Below are 13,878 nucleotides of genomic sequence, written 5' to 3'. Positions count from 1 at the left end.
AAATCAATCCCAGTTGCTGCTGAAGGCAGCAATATCACCACTAGAGGATCCTCCCAGAAAATGAAAATCCCAGACAAAAGAGTCAAGCAAAAAGATGTAGATAGAGAGAATGACACTTGATGATATCATTTGAGAACCAAAACTGTACTTGAAGAAATTGCTATCTTTGTACTTTATAAATTACATGAGCCGATAACCACCAGCACTCTTGATTCTTTTTTCTGAAACCAGTTAACATTTGGCTTCTGTTATTGACAAACAAGAGTCTTGCGTTAATCACTATCTTGGCATTTATACTGTGTTGTCATATGTTCACACCTATCTTTTAATTCTCGAAATAATAGTGTGAGGTATGTAGGATATAAACAATTTCCATTTGATAGTGCCACCATTAAGATCACAATTGAAGACAGAAGTTATTCATTGAGACAATATAGAATAGATTATTTTTTAACGCACAAAATTTATTTCTTCTTTCTTTATACTAATATTAACACATTTATTATAAATCACATTTTCTTATCAGTTATCTAATTGATTTTACAAGGCCTTGAAAAATTAAATGAACAACTCACTGTTTGGAAGGCTCAGGAAATTTTGGTTCTTCTCTTTTCTTCATTTCTATTGTTGGTTCCATAGGAGTAAGAACTACTGCAGCACATGAGACGACAGAGTGATATGAGTCCTCCCGGCAAACTGTTCAAAAAAACCAAGGAATTGTAAATGTCAAAATTATTTATGAACTAGTCTCACTTCTCCTTTTTCCCCTTTCTATATTTAGTCTAACAAAAGATCTAATTCTACTAAAACATTAATTATTAAATTATCCTTAAATATTTTCTGCTCTAAGTCTTTTCACTCACTAGCTATATGACCTTGGGCAATTTTTCTTTTTTAAAGCCCAGGATGGAAAAGGTATTGCCAACAGTTTATATTCCTTTTCTAAAAAAGCTTTTCATCCAATAATGAAAAGTGCACAAGTTATACATATACAGTTAAATGAATCTTTGCAATATGACCACACCTGCTAAGTCAGCATCAAGATCAATAAACAGTGCATCACCAGCACCCTAAATCCTCCTATGGTACCCCTTCCCAAACACTACTGTAGCCTCTGAACTTAACCACTATCATCATTTATAGAACCATAAAGAAGTTTTGCCTATTTCTGACCTTTATACAAACGGGATCATATTCTTTTGGGAGCATATTTTTTAATTGTTTTTTTTGTTTTGTTTTTTGAGATGGAGTCTCGCTCTGTCGCCCAGGGTGGAGTGCAGTGGCACGATCTTGGCTCACTGCAACCCCCGCCTCCCAAGTTCAAGGGATTCTCCTGCATCAGTCTCCCGAGTAGCTGGGATTACAAGCACCCGCCATCATGCTGGCTAATTTTTGTATTTTTAGTAGAGACGGGGTTTCACCAGGTTGGTCAGGCTAGTCTTAAACTTCTGACCTCGTGATCCGCCTGCCTCAGCCTCCCAGAGTGCTGGGATTACAGGCATGAGCCACCGCACCAGGCCCTTTTTTTTTTTGAGAAGGAGTCTCGCTCTGTCACCCAGGCTGGAGTGCAGTGGCATGATCTCAGCTTAATGCAACCTCTGCCTCCCAGGTTCAAGTGATTCTCCTGCCTCAGCCTCCCGAGTAGCTAGGACTACAGGCGTGTCCTACGACGCCCAGCTAATTTTTGTATTTTTTAGTAGAGACAAAGTTTCACCATGTTGGTCAGGATGGTCTCAATCTCCTGATCTCATGATCCGCCCACCTCCACCTCCCAAAGTGCTGGGATTACAGGCGTGAGCCACCGCACCTGGCCCAAGCATATTCTTGTATGCGTTTTTTATTTCATTCAATGTGTGCTTATAAGATTCATCTATGTCTAGTAGTAGCTGGTTCATTCTCATAGCTGTGTGGCTTTCCACTGGTGAATATACCACGATTTCTTTATACATTTCATTAATAATGAACACAAGCTACTTTCAGTTTGGGGCTATTTCAATTGTCTATGAACATTCTAGTACTTTTTTAAACAGTGCACAAACACATTTATATTGAAAAAAATATCAAGAAGCTGTAATCGTTTCTAGGATATAGCATGTTTTATGTTCTACTTTAGTAGCTACTGCCAAATACAACTCAGAACTGTCTGTACTAATTTGCATTGCCAACAATAGAGAAAGAGTTCCAGTTGTTCCACATCCACACCAACACTTGGTTTTGTCACTTTTTTCTTATTAAAGTTTTAATATTGTATTAATTTTCTATTGCAGTATAAAAAATTAATACAAACTTAGCAGCTTAAAACAACATCCATTAATAGAGATCAGAAGTCCAGATGGGTTCAACTGTGTTCCCTGATTAGGGTCTTACAAGGCCAAAATCAAGGTATCAATGAGTCTGGGCTCTTATCTAATGTCTCTGTGTGAAGAATCCACTTCCAGACTTACTCAGGTTAACAGAGTTGACTTCCTTCCAGTGGCAGGATTCGAGTCTCCTTTTACCTTGCTAGCTGTTGTGTCTAGGGACCACTCTGAGTTTCTAGGGCTACTCACAGGTTCTTGGCCTATGGCCCATCCATCTCAGTAGTGGGGAATATCCTTCACATTGAAGCCCTCTCGTGCTTTAAATATCTCTGATTTCTTCTTCTGCTACCAGCTAGGGAAAAAAAATTCTTTCTGCTTTTAAAGGGCTCATGTGATTAGGTTAGGCCTACCCAGATTATCTCCTTTTTGATTAACTCAAAGTCAACTTATTAGTAGCCTTAATTACATCTGCAAAATCCCTTTTGCCAACTAACAATCACAGCAGTGATGCCCTATCATCTTCCCAGTGAAGAAAAATTAAGGGCTGGAGTCACGTGTCATCTTAGAATTCTGCCTACCAAAGCCGTTCTTTTAAGTGTATAGTGGTATGGCATTGTAACTTCAATTTATGTATTTCTGATAATGAATGAAATTGAATATATATAGTGTATATTCAGTCCTCTTTTTACATGGTTCTAATATGCAAAAATTTCAGTTACATGGTTTAGTTAAATAACACCAGTCACCCCCCAAAAACAGGGTTCAAATTGCAGTTCACATGGTATACCAACTGTGAGTAATTGTATAAAGTACAAACTTCTTTAGTAGCACTTCAGTACACAAATCACTATGTAAATAAAAAAGGTACATCATGATCAGTGACACACACATCACTTCTTTCAAATTCTGTCAGTTATTGATAACTAGGCATTACTTACTCAGTTCAAGCACATAAATCATAATGTGTAGTTGCATTGCTTCCTTGTCTCCTCGTGACAAATGTATGTGACATTTTATAAAAAATAGACAATGTAAGGAAAAAATTTGCCAATGAAAATGAAAGTAGAGAAAATAAAAACTGATAGTGAAACCCCGTCTCTACTTAAAATACAAAAAATTAGCCAGGCATGGTGGCATGCATGTGTAGTCCCAATTATTTGGGAGGCTGAGGCAGGAGAATTGCTTGAACCTAAGAGGCTGAGGTTGCAGTGAGCCGAGATCAGGCCACTGCACTGCAGTCTGGGCGACAGAGTGAGACTCCGTCTCAAAAAAAAAAAAAAGAAAAAAAAAAACACGGAAAGTGCTGGCCGGGCACGGTGGTTCACACCTGTAATCCCAGCACTTTGGGAGGCAGAGGTGGGCAGATCACGAGGTTAAGAGATTAAGACCATTCTGGCCAACATGGTGAAAGCCTGTCTCTAATAAAAATACAAAAACTAGCTGGACCTGGTGGCACGTGCCTGTAATCCCAGCTACTCAGGAGGCTGAGGCAGGAGAATTACTTGATCCAGGGAGTCGGAAGTGGCAGTGAGCCAAGATCGCGCCACTGCCCTCTAGCCTGGCCAGAGGGTGAGACTCCATCTCAGAAACAAAATGGATAGTGCTAGAAGTGATATCTGAATCAAATAAAAAAAATGGAGTGTGACAAACAGGAACAGTCAAGTTTTAATTACTCCATTATTTAATTTTACTTATAAAGTTAATTTTAATAATGTATAAAAAATTTCATTCACTTATACATTTTATAAAGGTAAATTATGGAACAGCAGACAATTATAACATAATGCAATGTAAAAAACATGAGACAGTGTCAAGCCATTCCATATTCAAACAGATTTGCAGCATCCATGGGTTGAAAAATCAATGATACATTTTTCACGATTATTTCCAACCATAGATATAAATAACAGTTTGAGGCAACAACATAAAAAGCTATATGCTAAATTTGCTCTTCTGTGAAAAGAATTTTTGTTGTTAATGTATTGCATGAAGTGCAGAATATTCCGTCTTAGGCTTCTGTCACTAGAGAGTATCAGAGCAAGGCTAACTGTAAAATGAAAGTGCCCATTTATTTCTAGACAGATGAGGCCTTTTGGCCAAGATAGGGTCACTTAACAACTACTAGAACTGCACCTAATAGAAGTCAGTTGTCAGTAACCATCAGTTAATAAGAAAAGGATGATTCAGGCCTGAGAAACGAATGTTTAATTATAGGTTTTAAAAGAAGAAAAAATACGTGATAGTCACAAAAATTGCTCATCCTAAAACTTGGTTCTAAGCACTAGTCTTATTTATTTCTAGATAGTCATTAAATATATAAACACCAAAATGAACAAGGCTTCCAGGGACCACTCATTCAGAGATCTGCAAACCTCAGGGCAGAGTAGAAATCATTTTTAGCTTTGAAATGAAGTAGTCTGACCTTGTCACGTAACCTTTTATTACACCACAAAAACTATGCTATTATAGGAAATGACTTTCTATTATTGCTGTATTCCCTAAAATGTTTCTTTCAGATTCATAACAAACTGAGATACAAAATCTAACACTAAAATTTTAAACTACTCCTTTTCTCCAGTTTGGCTACATCAAAATAATTTTATTTAATTACTGAATTGCAATCATTGTTTTAGTTTTTAGTTTATAAAATCATTGCTAAAGCATTTAAAAAAGCAATATATTTTATATGTTAATAAATTTCACAAAACTACCAAAGATTCACCAGAAGAGGCATTTTTGCCTTTCATGCAAAATTAAAACATTTAAATGACTGAAAGTGCCTAGAGCGGTCATAAGTAATGTGTCTTTGATATTCTTGTATTATATTTTATGTATACATATTTATTACATTTGAGATCACCACTCCAGTTCACCAAAATAGTTTACTATCAATCGGCAAATTGCAGCCTTAAAAAAGAGAATTTGCTTTGACTTGGTAGAGTGTTCACTTTTCCATTTTCTGTTCCAAATATCCAGGATCCATGTATCTACCATGGAACAACCCACTGAGAAAGCTTAACCTAGCAAAAGAATAAATTATTTAACAAACATTTAAATGACATGATAGACACAATTCTGCACTAACTGTGCATTGACTCTTACTGTATTGTTTTTACCCTTCAGAAAAGTTCTATGGCATAAGTATTATTATTACTGCCATTGCACTTTTCAAGTTCACACAGTTTGAGTATAGAAAACCCCAAATTTGATCCATCTGTCACTAGTCCTCATGCTATTGAACATACTTCATGCTGATTCTCATTTAAACATATCAAGTGCTCTGAAGTACTAGTGTAAATGTAAGTTTATCTTTTTCAATTGTTTATATTCAATAATATTCCTACATCTGAATTCTTTATTGTAAGAAAAACTGTGAAACCATCAAGCAGTTTGTTAGTACAATCATATTATTTAAGACTGTATTTTGAACAGCCATATTATTTAAGGCTAGTATCATCTTGAGATTTTTTTAAGATGTGAAATAATTGCATAGAAATTATCAATATCCTAAAGTAAAAACTTCTGAAAAATTAATTCATATCAGAACATACCACAATTTTGACTCATCATAAAAATACTTTGGATTCTAAGTTCTGTCCTTCAAAATGACTTACAACAATGTTTTTTCTATTGTTCCAATGGAGAATGAGTGTTTTGCATTCGTTCTCCCATTAGTAAACTATGAATAACCTTTCACTTGGGTTGTGGTGATGATTAAATGAATTAATGCATGTAAAGTGCTTAGTATAATGTCAGGAAAATGATATTCTTTTAAAATGTTAGCAATAATTATTTATAACTGTTTTATTTTACGAGATGGTGTCTTATTATTTGCCCAAGCTGGAATCTAGTGGCTATTCACAGGTGCAATCATGATGCACTACCCCTCAAAGTCCCGGGCTCAAGTGATCCTCCTGCCTCAGCCTCCTGAGTAGCTGGGACTACAGGTATATGCTACCACACCTGGCTGATTTTTTGTTGTTGTTCGTTTGTTTTATATGTCAACTTGGCTAGGCTACAAGCCCCAATTATTCAAACACTAACCCAAGTGTTGCTGTGAAAGTATCTTCTCTACATGTAAAGTCCATAGTCTGTTAGCTATAAGTGATATTATCTTAGGTAATCTGGATGGGTCTGAGTTAATCAGTTAAAAAAAGCTTAAAGCAGAGTTGAGGCTTCCTGAAGATAGAAATCCTACCCTTGTCAAAAGTTCCCTCCTGCTCACCTGATAGTCAGCTCTACAGATTTTGGACTTACCTAACCAGTCCCCAAAATCACATACATTGATTACTTGTTATAAAAACAAATAGACAAAATAAACTTCTTTATATCTTTTACTGACTTGTTTCTCTGGTTGATAAATACGTAAGTTAACAATGACATTTTGGTATTAAATATCAGTTTTAGTGAACCAGTAAATATTTCCTTTTAGTGCCTATATAAAGTTTTTAGATGAAATAGTATTAATCCAGAATTGAAAGAATTGAAAAGAAGCAGTTAAGATAAAAGTCATTGATCATGACTGTAAATAGCACACACCGAGCAAAAGCAGGCATATATATTCATTCCTTAGTAGCATTAATTGAACTATTCCATATCCAGACACTGTAGTAGGTGCTGAACTTGTGAAGATAAAACACAAAACATTTGTCTTGCAGTAACTTAAAGTGTAGTAGGAGATGATACCATTTAGAAAGTGTAATCATAGAAACCAGCCAAGTAAAGTAACTGGCAGGATGAAAACAGTAGAACTGCTGCAGTCTTGTTCCCTCCTGTTACTTAGTAGAGTGCCAGGCACTAAAAAGGCACTCAATAATATTTGGTAAATGAATGAGAGACTGAAGAAAAACCAAGTGAGGCATGGGGGAAACGAAAAGGTGCTAGCCAAGCATAGGAAAAAGTGTGCTAAAAGGCAATGAGATATGGGAAAATGTTATATATATTGATAAATAGAAATAATTCAATGTGGTTGGGGCCTAGATAAGACACACGAAGTTGAGGAAGACTGAGCTGGAGACATAGATCACTGACAATACCTTAAACACCTTCTAAGCAACTTAAAAACATTAGTATTTGATCCTAAAGTTAATGGGAATTGATATCAATCATTAAACAAAGAGCAACATGATCAGCTTTATATATTTTAAAAAATAGCCTGGGCAACACCTAAGTGCAGGAACAAGATTGAGTGAAACCACTGACACCACTATTGAAGTAAACAAAATGAGAAATGATGAGGGCTTCTTATTATTTGAAGTAGCAGTGTAGTGGACAAGAGGGGAAAAAGTCGAGTGCAGAGTATTCAGAAATGTTAACACTTCTGTTTCAAATATATAGTCACAGTCTATATCTACTTATTTGCTTTATTAAGATGAAATACAATTCTCAGTACATTACAAAATCAGAAAACACAGTGACAGTACACATGGGTATGAGAGAACAGCCATCAAAAGAAGAAAGCAAAGACCTTCAAATTATTAGGAGACAATTTAGTTTACAATTTAAATTTAAAAATATTCTGTACAACCATATTATTTAAGGCTAATATCATCTAGAGACATTTGTTAAGATGTGAAGGAATTGCACAGAAATTGTCAATATCCTAAAGTAAAAACTTCTTAAAGAAATAACACGAAAAACAGATGAAAATAAGTATACCCTGGAAACTCAGACAAAACTACAAAGTGTAAATGAAAATATTAAATTTGGTCAGGCTTACCTCACATCATCCAAATTCCGGTAATTTTGTTGCTGTGTGCCAACAGTACCCTTTCATTTTATGACAGATGGTTGGAATATATCAGATCTATTATAATTGAAATTGCATATTTTCAAGCCATTTAATCTCAATTTTTTTCTTGCCTTAGCTTTTGAGTAGCTCTTTTCACAAATATTTTGTTGAGAAATTTTTTTTTAGAATAAAAGTGAAACCTCACAAGTGATAGAAAAAACTAGCAAAATTATGAATTCCATTTGTAAGGTTACCGATCTTATTAAAACTCAAAACACTTTAGTATATTTGGGGCTGGCAAAAAAGTGTCCTTCATTTCAAACATAAGCTGACATCGCCAATGATGTTCTTGAATGTCGAACATGAAACAAGCATTTATAAAGTCCCTACTAATTGTAAAGTTAAAAATATTATGAATAAAGTGTCATTTATTTTAATAAACAGAAAATTAAGGTAAAATGTTGTCATTAGGGTGGGCACTAATCCAGTATGGCGGGTGCCCTTTTAAGAAGAAGAGATAATGACACAGACAGACACAGTGGAAAAAACATCTGAAGACACAGAAAAAAGCAATCTAGAAACCAAAAAGAGAGGCCTCAGGAGAAATCAACTCTGCGGACACACTGAATTTGAACTTCTAGACTCCAGAACTGTGAGATAATAAATGTTTGTTGTTTACGTCACCAAGACAATAATACCTTTTGTTATGCCAGTCCTAGCAAACTAATTTAAAGAGCATTTTAGGGGGAGGACTAGAGAATTACTTTTACTAATATTAATAATTAAATGAAAAGATCTCAAGAGTTCTAGTCGAAACTCCTGCCTAATGGCTGAATCTACATTTTTACTACTCCTACCCTCTCCCATTCCAAATATCTCTGACAGATGTCCAGTTCATACTTCAATAATTCTAATGCTGGAAAATGTTACCTTGTCATTATGGTTCCCTCCTTCCCAATGTGACCTAAGCTTTTAGGGTATTTAAAACCAGATTGTGTAGAGTTGTATGAATTTGCATGTGTTTATATCTATATATATGTACACACACATACATACACTATCCATATCTATATATGTACACACATGCACACATGTATGCATATATTACATATATAATATATACTTTAAACACATACATATGTTTAAAACATGCATACAATAGACAGCACCAGAAAGAACAGAATAATAAACAATTATTATTGCTGATAAACTAGATATTAAAAACTTTATCAGCATTTTCTCCATTGCATAGCCACCCTTTAGAGCAGAAGACGTTACCTAGGTTAAGTGTTCTTCAAGCTTCCATAAAAAGTGATGTGTAAGAACTGTAGCACCACTGGAAGTCTGTGAAGTCCTTCATCACTGACACAAATTCCACACATAATATTAGAATGGCATCAGCATCTGTAGTCTGCTCCTTCTAAGTAGTTCACATGAGAAGGTTTATGACTTGTTCATTAAAGATTTCATTTTAATATTGGCAGGACCATTAAAACTTACTGTGGCAAGGCCGGGCATGGTGGCTCACACCTGTAATCCCAGCAATATGGGGAGCCAAGGTGGGTGGATCACCTGAGGTCAGGAGTTCGAGACCAGCCTGGCCAAAAGGGTGGAACTCTGCCTCTATTCAAAACAAAAAAAAATTAGCCAGGCATGGCATATAGACATGGCACATGTCTATAGTCCCAGTTGCTCAGGAGCTGAGGCAGGAGAATCGCTTGAACCCGGAAAGTGGAGGTTGTAGTAAGCTGAGATGGTGCCACTGCACTCCAGCCTGGGCAACAGAGCAAGATTCCATCGCAAAAAAAAAAAAAAAAACTTATTGTGACAAGACTCTATTTTCTCAAGATGGCAGCACCAATATACATTCTGATGGCAGCAGTGGTCCATGTGGTGTGGTAGCTGTGAAGATGCTGGTTGCAGTGTGGGAGGTGTAGCTGGGGCTGTGCACTCCATGGAGTAGGTGAGAGGAGGAACTCTTGGGAGCCCAGGAATTCCCCTGACCTCAGTAGGCTCCCACTGTCTGAAATTTCCTTGAATCTGGTGCCTGCTCCAATTTTGGAGCAAAGTTGTGACAAAGCCTGGGCACTGCCATGACCCTGCTGGGTATACACATGCTCAGTGTGGCACCAACATGCCAGAACCCTGCTGCCTCGAGCCCCTCTGGACTTTGGGTGCTGATAAGCATGGAAGGGAGGCAAAGGAGAGGCCTACGGGAAGGTTGGCACAGGTCTGCAGGCTGTGGATGGCAGGTTGATGACAGCAGAAAGCAGACAGGTTCCTGGGTGGAAAGAGGTGGGTCCCTGGTGAAGCCTCACCTTTATGCTGGGGATGGCCTGAAGCCTGGGTGCGAGGCTGCCAATTGCGTGGAGCAGAGTGGAAATTATGGTGCTTTTTCCAGGTCCAGCCGTGGACCAATCAGCACACACTTCCTCCTCTTTGAAGCCCATAAAACCCCTGACTCAGCCAGACTTGCAGAGACATTGGGAAAACCTGCCTGTGGGCTGGAGCTACCCACTGTGGGACTTCTCTCAGCTGAGAGCTGAACAGACCTTTGGATGACCTGCCTGTAGAAAGAAGCTACCCACTTCAGGTCTCTTGAGAGCTGTAGTATAGCCCAATAAAACACCTCTTTGCCTTGCTTACCCTCCAGTTGTCCGTGTACCTCATTCTTCCTGGAAACAAGACAAGTACTTGGGGCCTGCTGAATGGCACAAACAGGGCTGAAACATGCCCCCCCAGTCACCATGTTGCAAGCACGAGAAGAGAAGAAGAAAGAAGAGAGAAAAGAGAACGAGAGAAGAGCTGTGGCCCTTTGGGGAGTTCAGCTCTAGGAGTTCCCTGAGCCAGGGCTCTTACACCCTATTTGGGGCTCTGCAGTTCCTGGGATCTCCAAGCTGCTGGGTGATGCCTGCAGTGGTGCCTGCAGTGGAAGTCACTTGTGGTACACCTGGTCAAGCCATAGCCTCACAGGGAACCAGCGCCTATGCCAACACCTGGAGCTGCCTGCCAGCCCCAGCCAGTGTGCCTTGTTGTACACAGTGGCCAGACCCTGCCATCACTTGCTTACACACTCCTCACCATTTCATGCCTGGCTCACCATTGGCAGGCATCGGATCTGAGCCAGTAGTACAAGCCAAGTGAAGACTGCCAGGCCAAGTGAGCAAATCAAGTCCAGTGATCCTGAGCAAAACTCAGGCAAAGACACCACCAGCCACAGAGATTTATAGCTGGAAAAGCAACACTCTGAGGATCCTATGACATTTTGGGGGGGCCATCCAGGATCTGCAGAAGGGTTAGTAAAAGCAACCTTGCTGCTTTCTGTCCTTTTTTTGGGAATCCCTCAACTCCACAATAACCAAACTGAAAGAAAAATGCCATGCCTTTGTTAGCCAGTTAAAAGTGACTAGCATAGCTGCTGGCCTTAAGACATGAGGACAGGCTTTCTGGGGTGGACACTGCCAATCCCCCATCACCCTGGGGTGTTGGAAATGTTGGCTTTGTTCCAATCCAGTTTCCCTTCACAGAGGTCTAGCCATCATGTGGGATCAGAAGGAAGTCCTGGGGCAACTGAGGATATCTGGTTAGGCTACATCTCAGTGTTATCCAAAGGCCTCTGAACTAACTCTAGTCCCCGACTGCCTATTAGGGTGTCAGCACTAGGACCTCCAGTCTTTCCTATCATTCTTCCTTTCTTTCATGGCTGTCGTGGCTCCTATCTCTTCTTTATATACAATGATAAGGGTGTTGTTTCAAAGTACAGAGATAATAATACTGGGTAGAATAAGCACTTGGCTTGGTCATCAGAAGTGTAAATCAGAACAATGTGATGTCTATCTATTCTTAGAAGCAAGAAAGATGTAACAATTGAGAGTTTTATTTCCCCTGTTGAAGGAATCCATTTGCACAGGGCAAAAGATTTTTCCCCAGGCACCTTCCCCTCCCCTGAAGTTAAATCATTCTTTTGGGAGGCATCTTGTTAGGCCAGGTCCCCAATTCCCAAGACTCCCTTTCTTTCCCTTGTTTGCAGAGGACCTGGTCCCACAGCTTCACCTGCTTATAGGAAAGAAGCAAGAGATGGGCTGCCCCACCAGTTACTGGATGCAATTTGGTGAGGGCCACTAATTTAATGGGTCTGTACACTATCCTGAGGCATTTTTTTTTTTTTTTGTCCCAAGTTTAGTTTTGAGGCCCTAGAAAGGAAAACTAGATGTGAGAGATCCAAAGGCACATGACAGTGAAGTTTACAGGGCACTGCGCAGGTGAGCTTCACTAATTCCTGCCTATTAGGCCCTCCTGCATCGTGGATGGAGGTCATGCTCCCATCCACGGAATAGATAAGGTCTAGGGAACTCAAAGGTTACCAAAAGCAGGAGGATTAGGCACCATATAGGTGAGTGTGACTATTCCTGTCGGGTATGCCTCCCCACTTCATGGGTGAAGTCACACTTGCACACACCGTCAACACCTACAAAGATCACTGGGACTCAGGGATATAAGGTCAGAATAAAGAAAAAGATGCCCTTTTTTCTTCCCCTCACCTACCCTGGGTATTCACTGTAAAGAGAAAGGAACAAAGGGATGCTTTTCACCCCTCTTTCCCCATGGGTAACCAACCATCTTCAACCTGCACTCCTCTTGACTGCATCCTGAATCACTGAGACCCCTTTGACCCTCAGACTCTGGAGAGAAGAAAAATGACCTTTTCCTCCTCTGTTATCTCTTCCAGAAGGGTAAACAACCATCTTTAACCTATATACCTCTAGAGTGTATCCTGAATCTCTGGGACTCCTTGACCCTCAGACTCTGGAGAAAATCTGCCTTATATTCATGTGCACAAAGGTGTGGCTGAATTATTTTCTGCAGGAAGAAGCATGGCCTCAGAAATGAAGCATTAATTTTATACCATTCTGCAGCTGGAACTTTTCTGTAAACATGAGGGCAAATGTTCAAGGCCCCACATGTGCAGACTTTCTTTGCCTTGCAGGGAAGTCCGGACCTTTGCCAACATAGTAGGATTGATTCTGCCCTCCTGGTGGCCATTTCAGAAAAGGCTGCAAGGGATAATCCCAGGGAAATAGAGAAGGAAATCCCAGAGGTACCTCCATTGGAGGAATCATCTCCTTCCACTTCCCTTATCCAGGTTCTCTCTAAGTTTGCCCCATCCTAGAAATCTTAGTTTTAGGCACTTTTGCCCCTACAACAGGTTGGCAAATATAGTCTCATTAAGGTTCAAATTTGCTTTTCTCTACAGAACGTAAGGCAGATTAAGGAAATTTTGGCAAGTTTTCAAATGACCCTGACATTTGCACATAGAGGCTTTCCAGAACTTAACCAAAGTATTTTAACTCTTCTGGAAGAACATTATGTTACTTTTGAATCAGATCCTGACTACTGTCAAAAAGCAGGCCACCCTGAAAGCAGTAGATAATTTGGGGGATGAGCATTGTATGTCATATAGTGCCAGGGAAAGGAAGAAGTCTTATCCAATTAGAAGAATAGTGGTACCCTTGGAGGATCATAAATGGAACACCAATGATGAAATGGGAGAATGGAAGAGGAATCACTCTCAGGTGTGCATACTGGAGGGCTTATGAAGGACTAGGACTAAGCTTCTTAATTACTCCAAGCTATACATGATAGAAAAGGGATTCAATGAGAAACCCATTGCCTTCCTGGAAATGCTAAAAGGGGTCTTGGTAAAGCACACCTCTCTCTCTCTTGATTCAGCTGAGGGATAACTGATCCTGAAGGATAAGTTTATTACTCAGGCAGCCCCAGACATCAGGGTGAAGCTGCAAAAGTAGGCTGTAGGACCAGAGAGTACTTTAGAGAACCTACTGAAAT

The 13,878-nt window shown here is 39.2% G+C and overlaps 1 protein-coding gene across 2 annotated transcripts in view; it reads right to left on the bottom strand.

The window, feature by feature from the left end:
- Nucleotides 1-13,878, bottom strand: part of CCSER1 (coiled-coil serine rich protein 1) — an 870,293-nt gene that overhangs the window by 545,424 nt on the left and 310,991 nt on the right. For both annotated transcript variants that reach the window (XM_033214831.1, XM_033214832.1), the window contains exon 5: nt 576-696. In XM_033214831.1, coding sequence (XP_033070722.1) covers nt 576-696 — 121 coding nt within the window. The remainder of the gene's footprint in view (nt 1-575; nt 697-13,878) is intronic.

This window comes from Trachypithecus francoisi, unplaced genomic scaffold (genome assembly GCF_009764315.1).
Source record: "Trachypithecus francoisi isolate TF-2019V2 unplaced genomic scaffold, Tfra_2.0 Lachesis_group1, whole genome shotgun sequence".
NCBI classification, from domain to species: Eukaryota; Metazoa; Chordata; class Mammalia; order Primates; family Cercopithecidae; genus Trachypithecus; species Trachypithecus francoisi.
The sequence above is the reverse complement of the archived record's forward strand: the minus strand, read 5'-3'. Positions and strand labels throughout refer to the sequence as shown.